Source organism: Heliangelus exortis, chromosome 4, assembly GCF_036169615.1.
Source record: "Heliangelus exortis chromosome 4, bHelExo1.hap1, whole genome shotgun sequence".
NCBI lineage: Eukaryota > Metazoa > Chordata > Aves > Apodiformes > Trochilidae > Heliangelus > Heliangelus exortis.
This window is the reverse complement of record NC_092425.1, coordinates 25,856,662-25,870,442: the sequence shown is the minus strand read 5'-3', so window position 1 is coordinate 25,870,442 and position 13,781 is coordinate 25,856,662. Positions and strand designations below refer to the sequence as shown.

At 39.3% G+C, this 13,781-nt stretch overlaps 1 protein-coding gene across 3 annotated transcripts in view; it reads left to right on the top strand.

Annotated features, from left to right (window-relative positions):
• Nucleotides 1–13,781, top strand: part of TRMT9B (tRNA methyltransferase 9B (putative)) — a 97,278-nt gene that overhangs the window by 66,949 nt on the left and 16,548 nt on the right. The window contains exons 2-4 of one of the 3 annotated variants that reach the window (XM_071743471.1): nt 2,130–2,194; nt 5,367–5,530; nt 5,865–6,060. Coding sequence is in view for 1 of the 3 variants with exons in the window: in XM_071743470.1 (XP_071599571.1) it covers nt 11,274–11,305 (32 nt within the window). In the remaining 2 variants the exon portion in view is untranslated. Of the gene's footprint in view, nt 1–2,129; nt 2,195–5,366; nt 5,531–5,864; nt 6,061–11,225; nt 11,306–13,781 lie in introns of those variants that run through there. The other 2 variants (XM_071743472.1, XM_071743470.1) reach the window with 2 other exon arrangements.

The following is a 13,781-nucleotide window of genomic DNA, read 5'->3' as shown; positions in this document are numbered from 1 at the left end:
CATCAGAGGGAAAGGAGATTAGAATAGAACTATCCTGCCAGACCATAAAAATTGGCATTTTTATCTGGAGCTACAACTGAAGCCACTGTTCTTTGTAGAAACCTTGCTGAAAACTCTTAGATAAATGTGGGAATTGGCTAGGAGGTGAGAAAACTCACAGTTTCTTTTGTTTCTTTATTTGATGTTGCCTTTATAGTTAGTGGACATAGATTTCTGTCTACAAGGAAATTGCCTGTCCATCTGTAGTTAGCTTTGTAGGTGACCTCTCTCATTAAGCTGCTTTGAATGATAACGTCTAAAGATTGCAGTATTTCCCTATGTTTCTGTTCTTCCAAAGAGAAAAATTTGTTGATCATGGTTTGTTGTTTTTTTTTTCCTTTCCAACAAAACAATAAACTTGCCACATCAACCGTAAAGACAGTGAAAACTCTTCCTTAGGTCAGGCAGCAGCATCCTTCTTATGGTTAAAGAAAGTAACCTCCCCTGTCTAGCCTTTATGGTTGTTATATTTTCTTTTTTTGAGTTGATCCTTCCTAAGAAGTATGTGTGTACCACTTTCCCTTCTTTCTTGGCTGGAAGTTCATGTAAGTTTTTTTTACAGAGCAGAGCCAGCTCTTCTGGATCTCTAAGAGGCATAGTTTAGAAAGGCATATATTTTAGCTTATTTCAAAGTTCTAAAAGGATTTCTGTTGATCTGAGAGATGAATGACTCAGATATAGAATGTCTTCAAGGGTTATTGTAAATCATTTATGAACTCCAGGTTTTCATGGCGTGTTAAAAATTCATATGAACAGTAGATTTAAAATTTAAGTATCTGAACTAGCTGAAGCACTTCTTTGGGCTTGTAATCAGGCAGATATATGACACTATTCAACAAGGGAGGCTTGGGACTTGTGTTCAGATCATCAGAGGTATGTAGCCAGCTCTCAGTGACAGTCACAATTTGGTCCTTGGATAACAACCTTGTTCTCTCCCTTTAATCAGTTGAAGACAGAACACATCAGTAATATATGCTCACTCTCAAACAGTCTGATTTTGCTTAATTTCAGCTAACTTTCTTTAAGCAGGTTTGGCTTGGTAGTCAGAACAACTTACTCAACCACAAAGTGCTACTGAATCTGTGTGGTGTTAGTGAAATCTGACCCCGCATTGCTCTTTGCTATCTTTCTGGGTTTGGAAGGAGTATAAAACAGTAGTCTTGCTCTTGATCACCTCTTTTAGTCACATCACATAGCTTTGTTGGGACTATATTCCTCTTACTTGTCCATAGCCATGTGAACATTAAGCATGTGCTCCAGTTTAGTCTGTTGAATTAGCCTTTTAGAAGGCACCTCTGGAAGACAAGTCATCCCACTTTTTTTTAGAGTGGAACAAACTGCCTTGTGGAGCTGTCTGTCTGTCTGCTATCTATAAGGAAGTTTGGTCTGTTAGGTAGGTAAGTACCTGCTCAGACAGGTAGCTTTTTGAACCAAGTTAACAGAGATTAATTAATCAGACAAACTTTTTTTTTTTTTTTTTTTTTTTTTTTTTAAAGAAAATAGCAATCTATAAGACCCTACTTTTCTATAATGAAATACTGGTAAATAAACAGCTAAGGAGAGTCTGCTAGTATTTCCTTAAATTCTTAACAAATTAAAATAATTGGCAATAGCAGCAAACAGAATGTGCCATTCAGCGTTTACAGCTTTTACCAAGGTGGCAGATCAGATATCTTTTGATTTGTGCTTATGGGCATTAATTTGCTAAAATCACTTCTCCGAAATTCTTGGAATGAGAAGACTAATACCTGAAATGCTTCAATGTTGCTAAGAGGAACAGCTCTTTAAACATTATGCTTGAGATTTTGTGTAGGCTGGAGAAAAACTCAAAGGGTTATATTGTCCTCATTACATTTAAATCTAAAATTCTAGGGAAAGAATCTTATAATATAGAGGTGTTATGGTTTTGAAAGTACTGAAATAAAGGAAAAGAAAAATATTTACAAATAAAGCCTTCTTACATAAGAGAGAGAAAGCAATAACTGATATGTCTAATGTAAATGTTATTATTTCAGATGTTCTCTGCCACACTTTTTACAAATTAGAAAGCATTAAAAAATATTTAAACTTTTTTTTTAACCTGATTTCAGATGGTGAAGAGTTGCTCCTTGTTCTCCTGCTAAGAAGGACCTGCTCGTATAAGAAGAAGCTGCAGGTAGATGGAAGTATCAGATATTGCACTTTAGTTCTTAGAGAACGTGCTCTGGTTGTCATAGAAATGACAGTTCTTCTCCTGGGTGATGATCCTGTGCTTTTTTTGATGTTGTCTTCCTCTCTATACAGCCTTGTTATCTCTGTCAGGAAGCTCAGCTGATATATGAGTACTTGCGCTTACATTTCCTTTGTGGAAGGAAGGGTGATCACTGGCATGGAATTGACCAAAGGGGAACCAGGTGGGGAGAACTTCCAACTTGCTAATGGTGGCAACATTGATGAAGGCTACAGTGCTGATTAGGAGGGCTTCTCCATGGGTGAAAATCTCATCTCTTTCCCTTCTTGTCTTTCAAAGTCTTACAGAAGTGGCAGCCTTGAACTGAGAATGTACAGTCTGCTCTGTGGAGGTCAGTCATCTCCTATCAAGATGATGGTCACTAAGAGTGATCATGCATCATTCTTGCATGAAGAATATGCCCACCACCACTCAACAAGTGCTTTGTGTTTCAGACCAACAATCTTTTCTCTGAGCAAACCAAATTCTTTCAAAATTTGCCATCTCTCCTGCTTAGACAAACAGATAATCATTGCTGAACTATCATTTTTTCTGAAGAGCCCTGAAAATCCTCAGAAGTCAAGCAGAAATAAAATCAAACACCTGGGGCTTTGGAGGAGTAATGAAGGAACCTGTTTCCATTTCCCTGTTTATAGTTACCTCAGAAATGTGTGCTGCCTTTCTTGAGGCCAGCTAGTCAGTCATACTTGATCTAAGCCTATATGTAGGAGAATATATAAACTGCATCCACCTTAGGGTGATCCTGTGATCTTGACAACTGTATGTCCTGAATGTGCATGAGCACAAGTTCTGTCAGGATTTCTTTGCATGTTCTTCCTCCACAAGAGGTCTCCTTTCTTGCAAAACTCCTGCATAAGGTTACCCATGCTCTTGGAAAGGTTAGAGACCTTAGGGTATACTTAAAAGCATATGTTCCTGCCACGGTGCTAAACTCAGAGGCTGCATCCTGGATTAGTGGGCTTTTTGAGCTGGAACATCTGCTAAACTCATCTCCAGTCTGAAGTGTGAGGTTGGGCTGCAAGAGCAGAACAAAATAGACAAGGCAGAATTGTGGGACTGCTGAATGATGCTCTACTCCTCATGTACTTGAAAAGTGAATCAGATGCTAAGATGATGAATACAGGTTGAGAGTCTGTTTAGAACAGAAAAATACGGATAAGTGAACGAGTGAGACGCACATACCACACAAAACCATTTCATTTCTAACTGTACCAAACAGAAGCTTGTTCTTGGAGAACAGCACTCAAAATTTCTGATGAATATGTGTTTCTATTTTTATAAATGACCAAATAATATAAAGCCAGCTGCACAGTAATAGAAGTGAACTACTAATGCTGAAGTATAGATGGATAAAATGTTATTAAACCCAAACAAATTACATGCTTCCACAAATATGTGAAGTTAATCTGTATGTAGTACACTGAAGAAAGCAAGTAAAGTTGATAGTTGGGCTGTTTGTAAACATTTATTGAAGAACCATAAGAATCTCAATGGGCACCTCACATGAGTAGCATGTACAAATTTGGGGACAGTCGTGCCTTGTGATACTTTACCTGAATCAACCAAAAAGTACATATTTTTTTGAAAGGATAGAACTTGCAAATCCAAGCATCCCTGTATTTTGCCATCTGAGCTACTCTCTGAACTCCAGCTGAATAGGTCTGAGTAGATCTCATATGGACTAAACAGCTCTTAGATATTCAGTCAAATGAAGAACTTTGGGCTCACTTCCATGTTATAGTATAAATTTCAATGCCACTGGTGATGACCTTGGGGATTCTGACAGGCCTCCACAAACTTCTGTGGAAGGACACAGGTTTTGAACAATTTCTGCATTAGATTTCAGTCTTGGGCTATTTCAGGTGCACAGGCTCCTCTCTGTATCTGTCTAAACTGAGCTGTCTTCATCTGTGAGGAAATGCTTGAATTCTCAGGTTATATAACCAAACATATCTTCAAACAGATGGCTCAGCAGCATCCATTTGTCTGATTCAGGGCAAATTGTATGTGTTGTCCAAATGTGAGTGCAGGGATGTGCTTATCAAGCTCTAAAAACCTGCTCTGGGGATGCAGAACTAGAGCACAGCTTTGTGACAAGTGAGATTGGTGGTGGCTGAACTGGTAGGAGCAAAACAACTGGCTATGTAAACATGGAGAGAAGGCAAAGGCTGCATTACTGTCTGAAGATAGTCCTGAGACAGCTGTAAGTATTGTGAATGATACACAATCATAATGCTATATGAAGCAAAACACGTTTTCTATCTGTAGAAAATAAGAAAGTAGAGCAGGAATGTTCTTACCACCACACTGTTGCTTTAGGCACATAGCAATAGCTTTCATCTACCTCCATTTCCTCCTCCTGGTTTTCAACTAGCTCATTGTTTTCCATGAGAGAGTTGCTCTCAGAGCTTGTCATCTCTCATTAAGGACATCTGCAATTGCATCAGTGGCATTTCTTGGATCTGGAAGGGAACATGGGTTTTATGGCATATTTTACACAGCTGTTGATAGTGAGGGGTGGGCATGCCTGAGCTGAAACTGCATCTGAGAAGTTACTGCCCATGATAGCAGGGCATAGGATTCTTTTCAAGTAAATAGGTCCTAGGTCTAGATTTAGACTGGCAGGAGTTAAAAAAAAAAGGGGGAGGCTTGGGCTCCACCACTGTGCTCCAGTTGTCCAAACTGATCAGAGGTCAGCATGCTTCCTGTGATCTTCTGGCACTTAGGATTTCACCAGACAGTTCCTGAGCTTGATTTGGGGGACAGCAGAGGCTGGGGATTTTTCCTAAAAGGTGATTCCCTGCTCCCTGTCCCATGCAATAACACTCATGATTGTGGCCAAGGAGTAGGGGTGCCTTGACCTGATTGATTTATTAGTTTGAATGTAGCATAGCATACCTCATTCCTCTGTTACTAGTCTGTCCCTCTCTGATACAGATCAGCCATTTTCCTTCAGATCTTTTTTTGCAATTTCTTTTAAAAAAGGGAGATGCTAACCTAAAGTACACCACTGCTCAAGAAGAACATTTCACACATTTTTGGTTTAGATGTTTTGGGGGACTACATTTTAACCATATCTTTCTTATCCTCATTTTAGGTACTATTTCTGCCAGTGGTCACTCTCTCAAGGCCTAAAAGGTCCAAGTGAGATCAACAGAGAACCATGTTTGGTAACATCTCCTCCTGGCCACTGGTGTTAGTGTAACAAGAGCTTGCTTCTAAAAGAGAAAGCTGAAAGTCCTCAGAAAGTGAGCTGGATGGGTAAGTCTAAAATGGTTATTATGGTCTATAAAATTTCTGTTATGTGTTTTGGGTGATCTTATTGGTATTAGGATCTCACTTCAGAGAAACAAGAAAAGTGAACTTTAGCTTTAGCAAGCTAATGAAGGTGCATTTTCTAGATGAGAAGTGACATGCAGAAAGCTGGTTTGTTGTAAAAAGAGAAAAAAATGCTAACAAGTATATAATAAGTGGCTACCATTGTGTGATTTATAACACTGAAAAAAAGCAGAAAGGAGTAAGGAAATAAAAGAAAAAGGTTCCTGAAAAGATAAAAGAAAACACTGTCACAGCCGAGTTTCTTTTCTTTCTTTAGCAGTGACACTGAGGTGGGAGAGCAACTGCAGAGGTGAGTGGAGCCTCAAATAAAGGATTGGAAAACATATAAAACCTGATGAAAGCAAAGAAGCCTTGAATCTCTGCATGAACACTTGATCTTAAGGACCTGAGTCTGAAGGAAGTGTGCTACCTCCAGTTTCCCACATCTCCTGGGACAGCTGGTCAAAAGACTGGTAAGACCCTGTTAACAAGTGCATGGAGTTCAACTTGGCACCATATTTAGGTAGAACTTTTCTCTTAATGATATACACTGAGCTGTTCTAGTCTGTTCCAAGTTGAACTGCTAAAGCAGTCTGGGACAGCAATCAGTGTCTGGAAAGCTGAAGGTGATCTCTAGCTTTTTCATTTATTGTATGTGAGTTTTGTGACAAATAATTTGTCTCCTGTGACACAATGATAGTTAATAACTTCATTGAGGAAGCAAAGTTTCTGCTGTCCAAACAGAAGTAGGAGCATTAAAGGCCTGCAGCTTCCATGACCCAGGAAAGCACAAGGATCTGCATTTATTGAACAAGTGACTGCTGGCTGTTTTTTTGCCCTATTTTCCCTTTCCTTGTCTCTAACTCTGAATTTCAGTTCATACTGGAGACGTACTTCTTATGCTTCAATTCAGAACAAAATGTCAAAACACTATAGGAAAGTAATCTTCATTCTTAGGCAAAGAGAGGAAATGCATATACTTGAAAAGCCTATCCTTGTGAAATGTCAGTAGCACTTTTGCAGAGAGGAGAAATTTAAGTACTATCTGAGTGCTTTGTCCTGCAAAGAGACTGGCATTGAATAGTAATTGGTTCTTGCAAGGTACGTAAATCCAGCTCTCCTGCCCTGCATGCCAAGTAGGGTTTTATTGCTTCAGAATGCTGGGATGCAGCTCAGGGGCTGACAATGTGCCACCCATAGTGCATGGATGTCAGTAGTCCTGAAACTCTTGTGTTTCTCTGTCTACAACATAGTTAGGCAGACAATTATGTCATGTTGTTTCTGTTTGCCATTTTTATTTTATTAACAAATGCTCTGTCCCTTCACTACTACAAAAAACCCTGAACAACAAACAGCTACTTCTGCTGCTGAAAACTGCCTTCACAAAACTAGGGAGGGGAAGTGATACCAAAATGAAACTCAACAAAGAAACTATATTAAAAAAAGGTCTTCTGAATTTCTGTTTATCTTTCTTCTAGTATTTTAACTTAAGTAATTTTTAATTGATTTAATTCAAAGATAAAATATGCATGAAGTGCAACTTACTGCTGTACCAATTGTACCCAGTCTTACTGTCACTTGGCATACTCTGAGCCAATATAATTGATGTATTTAGTCCATCTATGGATCTAGGATTTGGTGGTGTACTTCCTGAAGAATGGGTCTCCTTTGGTGAGATAGGGCAGAGATGAATGAAGGATGGCACAACTGGCACCTTAAGGAGTCCTGCTTTTTTATGTGGATTTCTTGTATTTCATAGTAATTGTTTTTCAATTTAATATTCTGCAACACCATTACAGATGGATCTCACTTTAGTCTCTGCTAGTAAAACAAGAAAGGAATTTCACTGTCTTGTGATCAGTTCTGCTTGCTTTACCTCTTGCAACAACTATACTGAAATCACAAGGACTCATTCTACTGATGTGAACATGAGTTGTTCTGTTTATAATACCAAAGTATTAAATAATAGTGCTTAGCACTTATGCAACTTAATGCCTTATAATCTTCAGAGCACTTTACAAATCTTAACTAGTTAATCCTCACAACAGGTCTGCATAGTAGGTTACAAAGGCCACATATTAAAAATCTTCCAAAAGATGAGCTTCCCTGCATACTAAGCCTGTGTGAAAAATCTGCATAGCCCCAAATTGTGACTATTTAATTTTACTGGACTGTAACATCCCTTGCCTTCAATAAATTCATTCTGCTTTCTTATCCTATTCAAGGTAAATCTGTTTTACCCAGCAGCATGTCTGACAACAGAGTATTATTCCAATTTGAGAATATTTTTTATTATTAAGTCCCTGAAGCAAGTGAGAAACAGATGACCTAAATTTTATATAAGAAATCAAGTTTCTGGGGCAAAGGACTGCAAATAAAGTGTATGGGATAAGGTAAGGAAGTCTCTAAATGTAGACTGGAGCACTCAGGAGAATAACTACCATTTTTAGCCACCTCTTTTGAAAATGTTAACTTTGAGATTGACTGGCAAACAAAGGATGCTTGTACTCAAGTTCACTGGGTAGCTTAAGCCTTTAGAGAGCCCACTTCATTTAAGAAATAGCATGTTTTTCTTTCTCAAATTTTCTTGGAATGTTTATGTTCCAGAAAAAAAGAATATGGAATTGTTACTTCTTTAGCTTGTTTCAGGTTCAAAACTTCCCATGAAGTGGAAGTAGTTTTTTAACCCACTGTAAAAATGCTAACTTGCTGTTAATGTCACAAACACTACTGGTTCCAGTTTTTGTTAGTTCTGCTGGAAAACTTTTAAAAAACATTACAATTTGAAGGAAATACTGTAATTCTATGTGAAGACCAAATTCACCAACCAAAACTGTAAGTTATTAGCTCATGATTACATCTCAAGCATCTCCATAGAAAATATTCCTCTGAAAAATACTTTCTTTATAAAGCCCAGAGAGGAAATGATGGCTTTGACTGGTGAGGCCTTGTTCCAAGAGAAGATAGAAAGCAGAGTTTTTGACAGAAACAATAAAAAAAAATCATCAATTTTACAGAATGTTTACTTAGACAGTGCAGCATAACTTAGAAATAAAGTGTGATCCTTCCCCTGCAAGGCACCAGGCCACTTAATACCTTCCTTTTGCTTTCATCTATAGCTGTCTCTCACTGTAAAGCCTGTAATTTGAGAGCTGATCCTTTTTAAGAAGGAAGCTCTATGATATCATGGAGACTGACCTCAATTCAGTATTTCCCTTCTAGTTCAACCTGGAAATTTTTGCTACCTTGCTTTTTGCTCTCTCTCTCTCTCTTCCTGTCTTTGTTTTCCTTTATTTATTTGTTTATTTATTTTTAAAAAAACTTATTTTTCCCTTCACCTTTGGAGAAAAATCAGAAATTACCTTTGAAGGAATAATTAGCAATCTCTATGACCCTATACCAGATTTGTTTACTTAGATAGTAACTAGTAACTGGTGTTTACCTAAGGGTAAGAATTTCAGACAGACCAGGGTAAGAGAAATTTCCACATGAGAGATGATAAGAGATGAGCATAAAAGAGATCCTTGAAAGTAAAGGAGGAAATGAATGGGAGCACAGGAGGAGACATAATGAGCCAGTCTCACATGTTTATCACTACATAATTCCAAATGTTACAAATGGAGCCTGATGTTCTGCAGACAAGTTCATAATTAAATACAGGGTTGCAATGCACGCACAAGAGGCCTGAATTAAGGTTTCAAGGGTAGCCTTCTGGCTTTCCCAACTTTTGGTCACTTAATTTTTAGTGACCTAAGTCCTTTTTAATAAAGAAAAAAAAAAAAATTTGGTGAGATCTTGTAATTGTTCAAGCAGAAGGGGCTGTTAAGGACTGCAATTTATTATGTAATTGCAGATGCATATTTCTTCTAAAGAAAAAGTATTCTAATATGTATCTGGCATAAATTTGTGTACCATGCTCAGAACCTAATACCTGTGGGCTTTTTTCCTAAACTACATTAAGCTACATAACTAACATCTGGTTTAAATGCATTAGAAGCAGGAACTCTGCCAGAGAATCTATAGGACCAGTAGATAATAATGTTTTTAAAGAGCTTCCAGAAAAGACTAGATTGTATGGGGAAAGGCTACATTAATTCACCCAGAGGGAGTTTTAAGAGAGACTACATCAGAATCTTATTCTAAGAAGGTTAAAGTGGAGGCAGCTATTTTTCAAACTGTGTAGCTTTTAAAACAAGCCAGTAATTCTGTCAACAAGTCACATGGTGTTCACATGTGAGGAATTTTTAGGAAACTCAGATACCAAGTTCCTGCAGGTTCTGAACAATGCGCTGGTACGTGTGGCTTTGGCATGTGAAGGCAGAATGAGGCAAGTGTGATGGCATCTTGTGCAAAAGGGCTCTGAGAGAATCTGGGAATGGCAGAGCCCAATTTGCAAGTCAGCTTAGCTGACACTGCATTACAGAACGAAATTGGCAGACATGTGGAAGTATGGAGCAGCAGGAAGAAGTCAACACAATATATTTGTAAAGGACAGTCATGTCTTACAGATCAGTCAAAGCTCTGTGAAGGAGTTAAGAAGGTTAATTAGGATTTAGCCAACAACCCCGACTGCTGAGTACCCTGACAATAGAGATGAAGAGCTTCATAGTTACTCCATGACTTTGATATATTTAACAGAATATATGTTCATATGTCTTCAGTGTAGTTTTTCGCAGCTTTTTTCCTTTAATCTTCCTGTGTCACTGTTGTGTATTTTTTTTTTTTAAATTCAGGTAGGATTATCAAAGGAATGCATGTTGCTGGGTCATTCTGGCAATTTTAAAATTCCCATCAATAGAGAGGTGTGTTCTTACTATTTCCCCATAATCCTGTCTCCAGGTACTTTCAAAGCTGATTTAAGTAGATGGTGACAAAGAGCAGTGAATAGTTCAGTACCTTCAGTACTTTCTGTGATGTGGTGAGTTCCCTACTTGTCATACTGGCTCCTGTTATTTCATCACATTCTTCACTATCTGCAATCTCCTATACAAAATGTATAAGGTCTTGGGACAGGACTATCTCTTCAGCTTCTTTATGTAGTGCTAATAGTATCGGGGTCCAAGTGCATGGCCAGGGTTCTGTGTACTTCTCTAAGAAACACCTATAAAAATATGAAGGCAGAGAAACAATCTGCCATTTTTAGGCTGCTTAAGCAGGAATCAGTGGTGGAGTAGGGGGAAAAAATCCCCCTGGACACTCTCTGGGCGGGAAGCCTAAAAGAGGCCGGACCCAGTCACAAAGGTTGGCTGGAGTTTAACCTTTAAATGAGCAAGAGCTAATCCTCCTTGTCCGCTTTTATCACCACCGGAGGCAGCTTCCTTCAGAGGGGCTTGGGGACCCTGCTGCTGCCCTCATGACCCCCTTTGACGAAGCATCCCACCACCCCGATCATCTCCAGCATCACCACCCTCCTCATCTCCTCGCGGAAGACGCCCAAGGGATGAGATAAAACCGCAAGGAGAAGAGTTAACAGGGGAATTGAGAACCCGGCCCTTTTTCCCCGCCTCCTGCCTGCGGAGAAGGGGGGGATCGGGACCTGCCGATCGGGGGTGGCCCCCGGCGGAGAGGCGCGGGGAAGGCAAAGCCGCCCTCTCCCCGCGCCTCTCCGCCGGGAGCCACCCCCGCATCCCGCAGCCCTCATCCCGCATCCCGGCCCGGCGTGTCCAAGCACCGCCTCCGCGGCGGGATGCAGCCACCGCCGCCGCCCCGCGGGTGCAGGTAAGGAGCGGGGAGGAGGGAGGCGGGGGGGCAAGGTGGCCGTGATGAGCAGGGAGCCGGGGTGGGGGGAGATGCCTTCTGCATCCCCTCTTTCTCCCCAGGTTGGCCAAAAAAAAAAAAAAAAAAAAAAGAAAGAGGGACACCCACCCCCCCCCCCCCCCCCAAGCCTCTCAATCCACCACCCCAAAAAACGCCGTTGAAGGCTGGTGGCGGTGGATTTTTGCAAATTGGGATGATCCTCTTCAAAATGCTGCACGCCCAGCCGGGAGTCGCCCCTGAGGCGCTGACCCATACCGGGACGGAAGGATCTGGAGGTTTAAGTAATTTTTTTATCCCACTCCCCCCTTCCCATTTTAACTGGATGGAGCCGCTTGCAGACCTAGGAACTAGCAGGGATGCTGGAGCTGAATTTGGCGTAGCAGTCGGGAAGGGTAGTTTTAAGAGACGTGGGGGGAATTCGCAGCAGAAATAATAAGTTTCTCCGTGGTCGCCTGACTAATAATAAATGAAGTACTTGCTGTGCATCGACAAACGGTCCTAAGCAATGGTCTGGAGCAATTCTAAACTATAATACTTAATATTTTCTTTTTTCCTTTCCTAAATAATTCGAAATACTGAAGTATTGTCTTTCTTAATTGACACAGAGCCCTCAGTGCTGCAAAGTGTTCTCTGCTTAATGAATGTTTGTAAGGGGATTTTCATTCCCACTGAGTGTCAGTGGAAGCAGACAGAGCTCTGGCAGTCAGGTCACCCGCTCCTTTTCTTTGCAAAGAAGCAGGGAGCAGAATTACTTCAGCAGCACTGCTGTGTTGATGGAGTGCACAGGATGACATTCCCTGCTGCTATAGTTGTTGAGGTGATGCATGCTTCTGGAGTTTATGATTTTGATCCTGAAATTCGAGGAACAGATAAGAAAACCATGCAGCAGTCTCTACATAAGCGATATAAAAGCTCCACTAGAGACTTATTAATGCCTTGCAATGGATCCCAGGGGCGTTGGCTTCATTTTTGTGATTTGTTTTCAGTCTGGTATTTCAATATATTTATTTCAGTTATAAATACTCTTTACAGAGCAACTCTTTGAACCAATGCATTTTTATTTACCAATTTCCTTCTCACATGGTACGTTTGTAATGGATTGCATGCAGAGATATTTCAGTGGTGCTACTATTGTTTAATTTACTGAGATGTGCATTTGTGGTTAATTATATACGTGTAGGTAACTCTGGATGTGCATTTTGATATCACCTCTTGAAAGCAGGTCTTCAAAGGCGTAAAACATTTTCAAATATATATATAATGCTAAACTGAACTTGCTGAGGAGAAAAAAATACAAGCAACTTCATAATGTGCAGCATTTTCTCAGGTAAAACAATCATAAGTCCACAGCTGAGGTTATCAAGCAAATTCAGAGTTTGAAATCAGCCCTGCATCAGAACATAAACACTTCCCATGCAAACACTTAGATTTGCAGATATTCTGCCATCCATTCTATATGGATAAATCAGAATATGAGATGCATATGGCTCTGTCCTGAAAAAAGTTATATGCAAATTCATGCCTTCAGTTATTATTAATAGTAATATTATTTACCATGCAAAAAGGTGGGTAGGTATCCATGGCTTTGCAGTAGCAGCACCAAAATGGGCATTTTTATAGGGTCATAAAAGATACAGAATAATCCTGTGTGTCAGAAAACAATGATTTGAGGCCTGCATATCTGTTGAAGTTACAAAGATTAAAGAGATTGAAAAAAATATTTTTACTTGTATATACTTATTAAGTAATTTAAAAATAATTTTAAAATGAAAAATGAACTCCTTTTGTTTAATAGTGCTTAACAGTAAGACACTGGTTCTTCAAAAGTTATGCATAGACCTTCATAAATGCAGATAGAAGTATCAACTGAATTACTGATAGAAAAGACATGTCGCTATTGAAAAATAAAATCAGTATTTGTGTTATAGCCAGGCCTTATGTAATTGACTAAAACTCATGTGACAGAGTCCTGCCTGTTTTTTTTTCCTCAGAAAAGTTTAGACATTACACAGTTGGGCTGAAGGATTTCTTTTTGGTTTTATTGTATTTCTGTTTTGCTGTTAAAAATATTCCATTTTGAAGAAAACTTTACATTCAGATATACACGTAACCATTTCAGAAAAATTACTTACGAACTAAAGTGCTCCTAAGAGAATATTTCTGTTGTTGATCCAGATACTGAATTTTGTAGGTACCATCTCTTGTTCCCCATGATATAATAACTTACTGGAAAATATTGGTTTTAAGAAAAAAAATATCTGAAAAGGACCGTGGTATTATAACTTTTTCCAAATGGACAAATTCAGTGGTGTGTATGAAATGTCAGCTTCCTCAGAGAGCTTTTCATTTCCATGATGAATAGGAAAAATTGCTTTGTGTAAAGGCCTTCTTTTGCCTTAAAAATAGAGGTTTTAGAAATACCAAGTTATGTAAAAAA